Raw genomic sequence first — 13444 nt, 5'->3', positions numbered from 1 at the left:
GCATGACCACAGCTAGCTGAGGCAGCTTTGTGTCCTGCTAACCTACTTACTGCACAGCAGGCCAGAGGACGAGCTGCTGGAGATAGTAATGGTGGAAGATACATCTAGGGTAATTGTAACGAATAACAAAGCTAGTGGTGATGGCTTAGGATACTATTAATTTATCTTTAATACTAGAATTCTGAGTTTTAGTTACACATGACAGTCCAGCTAGCATCACACACTCCTCCCACTTGTTCCCAGCCAGATGGAGTTAACAGGGCCATGTGTTCTGGAAAATCTCTGATCAGAAACATTTGTGCTACTTTTTGGCTTCATTGAACCTGGTGGCTTCTTGCTCGCTGTGCTCATCACTGTCGGAATAATGAGTAACCCTCAAACAAGTGGCAGGTTGTCTGGGCAAGGACGGTTTGTTTTATTAGCTTTGTTGGCTACAATGTTGAACCCTGTTTATCCACCCATATCTTCTATACTCTCCCAGCTATTTTAAAAGGAAAATCTCTTTTTACCCATGACTTATCTGTGGTAGTGTTCTTTTTGTTTTATTGAGGTGGGCAAGACTTTGGATGTTTCTGAGGAAATGACTATTGCTATCAGTATGAGTGTTTTTAGTGCTTAGGTTAGCTTTATAGCACAGAAAAAAAATCCAATTATAAAAAAGGAATCAGGGAGCTGGGGTGTGTATCTACATTCCCAGTGACTAGGGAGGCTGAAGCAGGAGGATCACAAGTTTGAGACCAGTTGAAGCAAGTTATTGAAATCTCAGCAACTTAAGGGAGATCCTGTCCTAAAATAAAAAATAAGGTGGTTGAACATGTGCCCCTGGGTTCCATCCCCAGTATCCCTCCTACATCCAGAAAAAGTAAGAGAATAGAAAAGAAGAAGGAAAAGGTTAAGAGCCCCTGGGGAGCACCTGTCTTACAGATAAGGAAGCCAGGCTCCATGGAGACCAAGCAAACTGCCAGCCCTGGTAGAGCTCCAGACCGGGCTGTGTTTCCATGTCAGTGACCCGGAATCCTGGACGCCCAGTCAGAGAGACACATTCCTGGGCCCCACCCAAAATCTTGACTCAGACTCTCTGGGGCGAGTGTAGAAACCTTTATTTTTAGCAAGTTTCCTGGATGGTCCTTTTGCCACTCCCATGCTGGTGGCTTCCCTGGCTGGGCAAAAATGAGAACCAAATCTGGCCTCCATGAGCAGCCTCTGCAGGCTGGGAGGCAGTGCGGCTTGTGGGCCTTAGCCACCCATCCCAGGACCCATGGGGTGAAGTGCCCATGTATATGGTGATTTACCAACTTTACCATTTGGCCACATTTATTCAACACAATAGCAAGCTACTTTGCTGGGAATTAGGTTGCTTTCTCCCAAGTGTTTAAACCAAAACAAACAAATGGTCACAGGCTGTGTACAGTTGCCTGCCCACCTAGTCTTCCATTTCTAGCCTGGGTGACAATACAGAGGCTTGTTGGTTGTGAGTTTGGAAGCATTTCTGTCCTGAACAACCATTCAGCTGGTCCACCCACCAGAGGGCTGCCGTGCCCTCTGGTCACATTTCTAACTACCTTGTTGAAAACTGGGAGATAGTTTGCTCTTGGCAACTGACTGCTGATGGGATCTTGCAGGAATCTCTTCTTGTATTCTTTGAAATCTATCAGGTGCTTGTAAGAACCTGTTGGAAACCAAAAACACCATTTGAAGATGGTCTAGGGCTATAGTTTAGTGGTAGAATGCTTGCCTAGCATGTGCGAGTCCCTGGATTCAAAAAAGATGGTTTTGACACTTAAGTCAGGAACTTCCAAGGGTGAACTTTGATCTGTTGTGAAGAGGGGGTGCCGCAGTCTGGCTGGGCACAAATCACGAGCCACTCAAGCAGAAACAAATTTTATTTCCGAACTCCACCAGCACACTCCACACACGCTCCCTGGGAACCTCTCTCTAATGACACCCTCGAAGCTCCTCCAGGCACACACCACACCAACTGGAAATCCCTCCTCCGGACCTTCCCCAACTAACGCAAACCCTCCAGGAATCCCCTCGAGAACTCCAAAGCAGCAAGAGCCGCCCCATTGCCCAACAGTAAAGGTCAAATATACAATACAATCAATCCAGCATCACAGCAATTATATATAGCTTAACTCCAATCATCATCTCAATGGTTCGCTGGTGTCCCCTTTCCAACATTCCCTCTAGCAAATGCCAGGCATGGCCAGGGCTCTCAACAAGGGGTTGGGGGAAGGGCCTACTCGTGTTGTTGGTGTGCTGCTGAGAACATTTCATATGGGTGAAGGTGGCTTCTGAAATCCCTCATCCAGAGAGCGAGCCTGGTTCTTGCCATATTTACCTGGTCTACCCACCCTGGGCTGGCACCTTTTACCTCCGGGGCTGCGAAGCAAAGTGCTGGGTTTGAGAGGCGCTGCCCCTCGTAGGAAGAGGCTCTTCCAGAGAGGCCTTTAGGGTGCTACCAAATGGATTCTGACATACCCCATTTCTGCAGCTTACATTTCCCTCCCCTTCCTCTCCCTTCACATTGATTTTGAAACTCTGGGACGCAGAAATCAGCCTGACACCATTTCTTATCCAACAGCCAGCCCCCTCCCTGAGCCCCTGTCTCCACCACCCTCTCCCCACCTACATTTTCTTTCCTTCTCCGTGGTCCCCAAACTCATTTCTCTGGTAGAGGAATGGGATTACTTAAAATAGAAACCCAAACTTTTTGGTATAGTTATCTTGGGGAATGCAAGAGAAAAATTCACCTCTAGAAAATTATCATTAACATTTAGCTTGTTTCCTCTGCATATTTTTTTAAAATTGGATTGTCACATTTTTACAAGTTAGGATTTCTTGAGGTCCCTGTTGGCACTGTTGTCCTGCTTCTCCCCACCGTGCACGGTAACCTGGGCACTCCTCCTGTTGTCTTCTTGTTGTCACCTACAGTAACAAACTTTGTAAGAAGATACCGTGAACTTTTAAGAAAATATGTCCTATCCATTCTTTCTCCTCATTAACAAAGAAATGACTTCTGTTTTCCTTTCTCAATTTAGAGAAGTCATTCAAAATTCAAAAGAAGTGCTGAATTTATTGCAAGAAAAAAACCCTACCTTTCAGCCGGTTCTGGTTATCATTCAGGTAAGCCTTGGTGCTACTTCAGGATGCCTCTCAATTTAGAAAATGATCATCAACAGAAGACCAGCTCGCTTCTTGTCTGGGAAGAGCAGGCTCGGTTTGTTGATGCTTGGTGGTTGCCCTGCTGAGTCCTCTGTAAGGTGTGGGTGGCCCCAGAGGTCAGTAGTCAGGTGCCCACACCTGCATAGTGCAGGATTTAATGTAGCCCGTGGGTGTTTATAAATGCTTATCAACTGTGATTTGGAGGTGATTGGGAAAAAGGCTCCCCTTTGTCTCTGAGAAAGACAGACGCTAGACAACATGTGAGTGCTTGGTAATCTCTTCACTCAATCTTTTAATGCCTGCTGTAAGCTTGACGTGCCAGGTGTCATTACCATGTCAAAAGGGCATTGCGTGTCATGAACATTGTTTGGCGGCAGCCCTTTAGTGCTGAGCTACCGTTGCCCTGTTTGCTGTTGTCACTGGCATCCTTGTGTGATGGCAGGTGCAGGGAAGGGACGAGGTGGCCAAGCCTAGAGCCTGGCACACCCAAGGAGTTGGACTGCCCTGTTGTGTTTGGCGTGCCTCCAGTGTGTCTGAAGAGCAGCTTCCAGATCCGTCGGGGTGTGCTTTTCCAGATATAGAGCTGTGCTCTGGTTACTTAGGTTCTTTGGGGTCGGATCCATAGCCCCTCACTAGGAACGGTAGTTAGCAGGAAGCTGGGTCGAAGTAACATAACTTGGAAGTCTGGGTATGTTCCTAAATACCAGCTATTAGTCCGTTTTTATTTTTTATCCGTTTTCCATACTGTCTTTATGATTAGATAATTTGTAATCACAATAGTCAGTCGCTGCATTGTTCTGTGCCTTCTGGAGATGTGTTCTTCATGTCATTACCTTCTCTTCTCCTCTTGCCTCTCTCTCCTAAGACAGGAGATGACAACTTGATGCAGGAAGTCAACCAGAATTTGGCTGAGGAGGTGAGCATTGCTGTTTTTTTTGTTTGTTTGGTTTTGTCTTGTTTTAATTCATTATAATTCTTATCCCTATAAGCTCCTAGTGACCGACAACCTCGTGTTCCTTTCAGGCTGGTCTGAACATCAGTCACATCTGCCTTCCTCCAGACAGCAGCGAGGATGAGGTAATTCCAGCCCGGCCCTTTCCACTCCTCTTTCCTCTCGAGACCTCAGGACGTCTCCTGGTTGTGGGGGGAGCAGGCTTTCTTGTGATTGAATTTGCAGGGGGAAGGGTTCATTTTTTCCTCTGATGTCAGTGTCTTCCTGTCACCCACCGTGTTTCTCAGATGGCTTGAGCTGGGGCTTTGTGCTTCTGACTGCTTCCTCAGCCACTGCATCAGCGGCTGGTAAAACTGTCAGACTGTGGATGTCTGGAGACCTGGCTCTGTCCTTGCTCTGTCCGGATAAGTTCTTGGACCCTGACAAGCCGATCTTCAGGTGTTTTATTCAGTTTTTTCATCACTATGACCAAAACCCCGAGGAGAACAGCTTACAGGACAAAGAGTTTATTTGGGGCTCGTGGCTTCAAAGGTCTCAGTCCACAGACGGCTGGCTCCATGGCTGACTCCATAGCTCTCGGCGAGGTGAGGCAGCGTGTTGCAGGGCAAGGGCCCAGCGGAGGTCAGCTGCTCAGCGCACAGTGGAGTCAGGAAGCCACAGGGAAGGTACACTCCCTAGCAAGCCCCCTCCTCCAGCCGCACCCCTCTGCTTACATTACCGCCCAGGCCACCATTCAAACTGATCACTTCACCACTCAATGTTTGTGCCTTCACAGGAGCTACTGGGGGACACCACATCAAATCCGTAACCCCTCGGCTAGCATTCTGGGACTCCTTCAGTGGCATCGTGAGGCCGCTGATCAACAACACCCCGAGTTTCTTCTTGCTGCTATTCCACGTGATCTAGTCGTTTCTGCCAGCAGCCTTCCCCACTGTCACCTCCAGCGGGAGAAGCAGCACCCCATCAACAGTGGCAAGGGGGCTGGGCTACACACCGCAGGCCTTCAGTGGACCTGGGCCTCTTGTGGCTGGCTTTCCTCTATGAGGATCGGGTTGGGATTTATAGGATAGAAAGCCTCAAGTAACAGAGTATTAAATAGCAGAGGAGTTTATCTCCTTGTACGTGAGTGAAGTTCAGAAGTCAGCAGAGCCAGGCTGGTAGCACCACAGAGTTGTCCGAGGCTTAGCTCCTTCCTGCTGGTCCGTGCACTCTGTTATATGCCTGGTTGATGATGGCAGGGTCACCTCTACCAGTCACACTCACATTCCAGCTGCTGTCAAATAAAAATAAATCCAGACTTGGTAAAGAAGGATTCTTTCAAGGTATGGAAAGAGACTGTGACAATAGGGAAAGTGAGGAAGGAGGACAAAAAGTCCCAAGAAACTCAGTGGATCCCTGAAACCCCCAATGATCCCAGACCCTAGAGATACAGCACTTTGTGGCTTCTCCTTGGTGTATCTGAATTCCCTGCTTCACTACCTGCCCTTGTGCTTTGGGCCATCATTAAGTAAAATAAAGGTTACGTGAAGACAAGCCATGCTGTGCCATGCTGTGACTCGTTTGATAACCAGACTTCACGTAACCCTGACTTATTTTTTGACAAGGAGTCGTTTATTTTCTATTTTTCTGGCGTGAAATTCTGATGAAGCAAATTAGCGTGGAGTTATGGAGTATTACATTGAAAAGGAATATCTTGATTTACTAAGGTATTTTGACTTTTGTGGCCTCTTCCAAATCTGAGATACAGGCAACAGAGGTTCCCTCTCTACATTCTGAGCTCTGCTTGGAGGTACGGCCATCACGCTATCAGCCCTTTACCCCTTAACCTGCTTTGTTTCTCTTCACATTTTGATCCCTTCCAGAGCTTTTAATATTATTATTGGATAGGGGAAGTGTCTTGCCTCCCCATGAGAATATCAAGTTTACAGGGACAGTTTTGTTCACAGCTATTTCCTTTACTTAGAACTCAGCAGGGTCGGTGTTCCAAACCGATATGTTGGGCAGGACACAGTGACACACTCCAGTAATTCCAGCAACCTGGGAGGCTGAAGCAGGAGGAACACAAGTTTGAGGCTGACTCCTGCAACTGAGTGAGACCTTGTCTCAAACTAAAACTAGAAGCGGGAAGCAGAGAAAGACTGAGGATGTAGTTCAGTGATGAAGTGCCCTTGGCTTCAACCCCCAGTACTGAAACAAAAAAGTTTGTTTGTTTGTTTGTTTTTGAATTGGGTAAAAAAATAGTGGGCACCCGGGTACACACCTGTAACTCAGCTACTTGGGAAGCTGAGGATCCCAGGTTCGAGGCCATTCTGAGCAACTTAGCAAGATGCCACCTCAAAATTTAAAAAAGAAAAGAGTGCAGTTGTAGCTCAGTGGTGGAGTGCTTGCCTAGCAAGCCTGATCCTGGGTTCTCTCCCCAGTGGAAAGAAGCAAGCCACTTAGCTGAGTGAATGAAACAATTTTCTTTCTGAATTGGTATCTCAAATATCATTTTCTTCCCCTCCTAGGCAGTAATGCTCCAATAATTTTTGTTAGACAATAGAAAAAAGTGATGAATCAATACTTCCTCTAAGTGAGATCCATACGCATGAGCTAGAATCTTCTTACTCATGAGCAAATGATTTGGTTATGTAAAATGAATCGGGATCTTATCTTCTGGCATAAGAAAAGTGGTAATCAGAGAAAGAAGAAAAATGTTGCTTCTTTGGCGAGGCATCTCGTCACTCACCACCTAGTTCATGTCAGCTTCCCAAACTATTTTCATGAGTTATACATTATTTTAGTGTTCCCTAGAAAAAAGAACTCTGTGTGCTGAGAATTTCTCTCTCAAAAGCCATTGGGAAAGCTTCCCGTGTGCCGTTTAGATCCAGAGAGCCTGGGGGAGAGGAGTGCTTGAGATCCGTGCTTCCAGGCCTCCCTGAAAGCCGGTGGTGTGTTGGGGTTAAAATGCGCCTGTGGACAGGGATGGTCTTCTGTCCATCTGGACCTTAACAACTGTCAAGCTCTGCTCCCGTTTGCTCTTTTCTGGCAGAGTAGTGAAAAGGACTATGAGGTCACTAAGAAACTCAGCCAAGCTTCTTCCGAGCTTTCATAAACGTGACGAAAAGAGGCAATAAACTTCTTCATTGTGATGTACACCAAAAGTCTTCGAAAAGGAGTAAAAAGAAATGATAACAGATGCATTAGGAACCCATTTTTCAATATAAAGCTGCTTTTGTTGGGTCTTATTTCCACACAAGTGTTTTTTTTTTCCTCTTTAGATTATAGATGAAATCTTGAAGATTAATGAAGACAACAGAGTACATGGCCTTGCCCTTCAGATCTCTGAGGACTTATTTAGCAACAAAATCCTCAATGCCTTAAAACCAGAGAAAGATGTAGATGGGTAAGAAAATATGAAAGAAAATAATCAATATTTATTGCAACGTTATTTTTTCTACTGAGATTTCTTTCCGCCTAAATTCGCTTTGTTGTTGTTGTTGTTGGGGGGTTTTTGTTTTTGTTTTTTTTTTGTGCAACTGTCAGTGATTGGAAGATGAAAAAAAATCATTTTCAATATTTCAAGGGTTGGAGAACTTATAAAATTCTGTGTAGAAAAGTTCTGTATCTGGGACAATACCCTGGCCCTTTTGTAGTGCTTAGGAGCCATTTTGGAGATAATCTTATACCTTCCTATTGTCTGAACAAGTTCCTGTCTTACAGAGTCTGGCCACCCTGCTCTTCTAATACCTTTTCCTAGGTAATTCTACCAGACCAGAGGAGAAATCTAAGACCTGATTCCCCAGCAGTACCATATTCTGCCTCAGCCCCAGGCCAGTTGAGAAAAACAAAACAAATACTTTTATTAATGGTACGAGATTTTATTTGAAATTGGAGACAGGCCTAGGAGCAGGAATCCATGCTCTGTCTGATGCTGGTCTCTTGCTTCACATCATAGTGTGACATAAGGTACATGGAGACAGTCCGGGCTACAATGGAGGATCAGCACATTTCCTGGGGATTAAGACCCCCATTGTTTTACCTGGCAATATAGGAAAGAATTTTGTACTGTGGCCAAAAGAAACAGTGTATTTAGGGTTACACGGTTGTAAGCAAATTTATAAAGCTAAACTCCAGATCTGGCATCTCCTTCCGCGGCTGGAGAGGCTGCTCCCTCCCTGAGACACCCAGGCCTCCTCCCTTCCGTCCTTTCATTATGCCTGGGAGTAAAACTAGGGACTGCTGAGGACGGCAGGTATAGGTCAGTAGTAGAACACCAGCTGACGATGCCCAAGGCCCTGGGTTCAATCCCAGCACCACCAGAAAAAACGTATCTATTGTCATGAAAATCTGTAATCGTATAGGAGACTCACCCCAAAGGGAGAAAAAGCTCTAATCAAAGAGAAAATTTATAGAACCTGACAGTCTGAGGGAACAGTAGTTTCAAATCTATCCTACAAGGAATATTATAAAAAGAATTATGAAAACATATTGTCTTCATTTTGTTAGTAATCTGGATTGAGCCCATCATTTTAGGCTTCTTGTTTTTTGGATGTTTGTCCTACAACATTTTTTCTTTCTTTCTTTCTTTCTTTTCTTTTCTTTCTTTCTTTTTTTTTTTTTTTTTTGTGGTACTGGAGATATTGAACCCAGGGGTGCCCCACCACTTATTTTGAGGTGGGGTCTTGCTAAATTGCTGAGGCTAGCCTCCAACTTGTGATACTCCTGCCTCAGCCTCCCACATCACTGGAAGTCACTGGGATTACAGGCATGCACCACTAGGCCTGGCTTTCTTCCTAGATCTGAACAAGGAAAGTCACAGAAGCCATCGAAAGCATGTGATCACTTATTTTTTTTTTCCCCCTTGATTTGCCAAGGAGATGACTCCTGAGTCACGTGGGGGTCAGATCTGTGAATCCCAAGTTTACTGGTCTGAGGTTGGAAAGTAGACAGCATAGTAGCAGGGCACCCTTTCCTGTGGTTGTGAGGGGAAGCCCTGTGCTGCCCTGTGCTGTCCTTGGTGTGTGCGCAGAACCAGAATACCCACGGAGGGGCAGGGGGAGGAGTTGGGGGGGGGCTGCTTTAAGAAGATATTGGCTTTCGCTTCCTGCCTCCCCTTTAACTCTCATTTAATATATTCTTTCATCAAACGTGGCCACAGGGTTACGTGAATTACTGTCGAGTGGTTTGGGACTAGGGTTTTCACATCACACCTCCCTTCTTCTCCAACTCAGAGTGACTGATATCAACCTGGGGAAGCTGGTACGTGGGGATGCCCATGAATGTTTCGTCTCACCTGTTGCCAGAGCTGTGATTGAACTTCTTGGAAAATCAGGTCTGAGGCTCCTTTGAGAATGCCAATTTCTATTTATTGCTGTTATTTTTAAAAATAAGGATTCTTTTAAAAATATTACATTATTTTTAAAATAAGGATTTGTTTCTGAAAGATTCTCATTGAAGCACAGAGTGATATTTAATGTTGACTTTATTTTTCTCTTCTTTCGGGAGATATAAATGAATAACTGAAAACTTTTTCTATAGGATTGATTATATGAGAATATGAAAGAGAAAATGGCAGAAATGAATGTTAGTCTGTTATAAACATTTTCCATTTGTCTCATGAAATGGTTGAAATAACCACAAAGAAATTTCAGGTTTCAATTTCTCAAATCTGTTATCTAAATCTAGATAATGATATCTAAATCATTTAGACTGAAATGAAGAAGCTGTTGATGTCGTGTAGAACCCAGAAATCTAGACTGGGACTGATTAATGAGCAACATGTTTTTCAGTAATCATGACTTCATTTCCATCATTGTCCTTTTGACCTGCAAGTCAAAGGGAAAAGTTCATGTCACCAAAATGGAAACAAATACATTAATACTGAGATCTTATTATTTAGGGGCTTTCTAGCTGAAGACATAAAAGTTCCACTAACTAAAATTTTCACTTCTCCAATTTGAATAGAAAAGAGGTAGATGCCCCTTCCCTACCCGAACATGAAGAAAACAAAAATCTACAAATATGCAGCAGAGTTGTGTTCAAAGATTGACTTTCAGACCATATCCTTTGGACAATAACCATTGGGCTCCGAAACTCTGAGCTAATTCATACATATGGTGTTTTTACATTATCTGAGTTATCAACATGGATGATTCCAAGCCACTTTACCAGATAATTCTGAAAGTATGGCTAGTAAAACATAGTAACACGTTGTAGAAACAACGTCGGCAGTGAGAGTGGAACTGAGAGGATGTAACCTGAGAATTTCGGTTAATTACCTTGTGCCACTCCTGGTTCATAGTCTCTGTGAGTTGGTGCTGAAGAGCCAAGTTTTAAAAGAATGTTTTTCCTTAAATTATGTCTATCTGGGAGCAAAGATCTGGGCTTCTCTTATCATGTTTAATTTCTATTTGGTTGTTAGGTGTCAGCTTAGATGGAAAGAAGGTCTTGGTGATAGGGGCTCATGGATCTTTGGAGGCTGCACTTCAATGCCTGTTCCAGAGAAAAGGGTCCATGACAATGATCTCCCAGTGGAAGACACCCCAGCTTCAAAGCAAGGTAAATTCCACGTGGGAAACGTGCAGCCTCGAGCGTTTACACTAGGAAGGAGGAAGGCTTAGAAGTGGACAAACAGCACTTCAGGAGTTGGAGAAAGAGCAACGTGGAGTCTTTAAAAGCAGATATTAGTGCAATAGAAAACATATGTGAGAGATTATCAACAAAGCCAAAAGTTGGTTCTTGGAAAAGACTGACATACCGAAGGCCAAAATAAGATAAAGAGAGGGCACCCATAATATAACCACAGAAATAGAAATTGCTTTTTAAAAAGGAGACTATGAACACTGTTACTCTTGTGAATTTGAAAATGTGTATGAAATGAAGACTTTCCATGTAACTTACCAAGTGGGCTTAAGTAAAATTGAATAGCATATTTCCATTGAAGACATTGAATCAGTCTTCTTGCTAAGCAAGCAAACAAAAAAAAGACACGGCAGGTGGTTTTACAAATCAAAGGACAGATTGTTCTAATCTCATCTTTTCTCCAGTGAGTAGAAAAAGGAGGAACATGTCCTAACTCATTTTATGAGTCTCAAAACCACATAAGGACAACATGCTAAGGAAAATTAACAGGTTGATTTTATCTGTGAATAGAGATGAAGTAGTCATGAGAAAAATCTTATAAAATCAAATACCACTGAATTTGGTTTACTTTAGGCTTGCCAGGGTGATTTAACATTGAAAATCAAATTTAAAACTATGTTCTTACCATAGTATGCATAGAAAACTCATTTGAAAAAAAAATATAATATTCATTATGAGTTTTTCTTTAAAACAACAAAACCCACTCGAACTAAAGGAGTTTCTTAACCTCACTTAATAATGAAAATATTAGAAACATTTAAAATTAGGACAGACAAGAGGGCCTGTTAGCATTGTACTGGAATTTCTAGATAATATAGTAATACAAAGAAAGAGACAGAAAAGAAATTAATGAAAATTGTATCTAAATTTTTTAAAGTAATTATTTAATGGTAATGAAAGTTATTAAGAAAACAAAGCAGAGATACTATGTTCACAGCTAAGACTATGTTGTCTCCAAATTAATCTATACATTTTAATCAAAATCCTGGCATGATATTTTTTGTAGAATTTGACAAATTGATTCAAAAGTTTTCATGAAAGCATAGAAGACAAAATAAGACTATTTTGCAAAAATAGTAAGTAGGAGACCTATCCATGTGTATACAAGTTGAACATCCCTAATCCAAAAGTCTAAATGTTCCAGAATCTGAAACATTTTTGTACTGATGTGATACTCAAAAAGTTTCAAGAGTTTAGATTTTGAATTTTCAGGTTAAGGATGCTCAACCAACTCATCTATGCAGATAATTTCAAATCTAAAACCTCCAAAATTTAAAATACTTCTAATCATTTCAGGTAAGGGTTGCTCAACTTAGTATGAATTAATATATTCATTGTAATTAGATAGACTATTAGAGGAAAAGACACTTGTAAACAGATGCATGCATCTTTGGAAACTTGAGAGCAAGAGTTCCTGGTCAGTACGGAAAGGACTGACAATTAAAAAGTGATGCTTTTTAAACTAGTTATACATGTGGATAAAACAGAAGTATCAGCCTGACACTCTGAACAAAAAAAAAAAAAAAAAATCACTTCTAGATTAAAGATCTAAATGTGGGAAGCAAAACTGTAAATCTTCTAGGAAAAAAATGTAGGAGTATGCTTTTAAGATGCTGAGATAGAAAGGATAGCTTAAGAGACCCAAAATGTCTACCCTGTAAACTCGTGTGGCTAAATTCCAATATAATTTTATTTACTACTGACTTGGGTCAGTAATCCCAGCTACTATGGAGGCTGAGGCAGGAGGATGGCAAGTTCTGGACCCGCCAGGTTGGAGATGTGGCTTAATGGTAGAGCGTTTGCCTAACCGGTGTAATGCCCTGGGTTCAATCTCTAGTACTGAAAAACAAAAAGCTTTACTTACAAAAACAAACAGCTTCTTTGCCAATTCCTGCTCCATAATGTATATACTTCAAAAGTGAAATTGCTTTGTTAAGAAGTACTAAACCCTCATCAGAAACAGAGAGAACCCCAAAATCACAACATTTTAAATAAAAGGTATATAAATTAGACTGCATTTAGACACACAAAAAAAGTCACTTTTCTGAAAAGAAATCATGAAAAAAAGTGAAAAGACAGGTTTAGGCTAGAAAATATTTACAGCAAACATTTAGCTGGTAATTAGAATCTTGGACTCCTCTAAGTCAGAAAGAAAAAGACAGTCCATAGAAAAGTGGGCAAATAACAGGTCATTCGTAGGTGAGGATCATGGTGATTAAAAGACACATGAAAAGTTCCCTGGCTCCCTGTTTAAGTTCACCAATCATATTGGCAATATGGGGAAACAGGTGACAGTCTGACATTTGTGGAGCTCAGGGATTCACGTATCGCTGTAAGGGATTTAAATTGAAATAAGCACCTTGAAAAGCTATTTAGTAGAGTTGAAGGACATCCTTCAATCCTGAAATTTCACTGTGAAAATGTGTCATAGACAAGCTCTGGGAATACGTACAAGAAGACATGTTTAAAAATGCTCAGGGGTCAGGGCTGTAGTTTGGTAATGGAGCGCTTGCCTAGCATTCTCAGAGCCTTGGGTTCCATCCCCAGCTCCACACAGACAAAAAAAAAAAAAGAAAAAAGAAAAAAAGTAGGAAAGAAAAGAATGGTTAAAGCAGCATGTTTATCATCCAGTAACATGAATGGTGACCCAGTGCCCACGAGGGTGAATGGATAAATCAGTGCAGTTGTAGGTTGAGTATATAG

The 13444-nt window shown here is 42.5% G+C and overlaps 1 protein-coding gene across 2 annotated transcripts in view; it reads left to right on the top strand.

Moving 5' to 3' along the window:
- The window catches only part of Mthfd1l (methylenetetrahydrofolate dehydrogenase (NADP+ dependent) 1 like), a 188460-nt gene that overhangs the window by 5312 nt on the left and 169704 nt on the right, over positions 1-13444 (top strand). For both annotated transcript variants that reach the window (XM_026399935.2, XM_026399934.2), the window contains exons 2-7: positions 3042-3126; positions 4031-4081; positions 4189-4242; positions 7378-7502; positions 9331-9431; positions 10521-10657. In XM_026399935.2, the coding sequence (XP_026255720.1) occupies positions 3042-3126; positions 4031-4081; positions 4189-4242; positions 7378-7502; positions 9331-9431; positions 10521-10657 (553 nt within the window). The remainder of the gene's footprint in view (positions 1-3041; positions 3127-4030; positions 4082-4188; positions 4243-7377; positions 7503-9330; positions 9432-10520; positions 10658-13444) is intronic.

Source organism: Urocitellus parryii, chromosome 8, assembly GCF_045843805.1.
Source record: "Urocitellus parryii isolate mUroPar1 chromosome 8, mUroPar1.hap1, whole genome shotgun sequence".
Lineage (NCBI taxonomy): Eukaryota > Metazoa > Chordata > Mammalia > Rodentia > Sciuridae > Urocitellus > Urocitellus parryii.
Note: the sequence above shows the minus strand (reverse complement) of the source record. Positions and strands in the feature narration are given on the sequence as shown.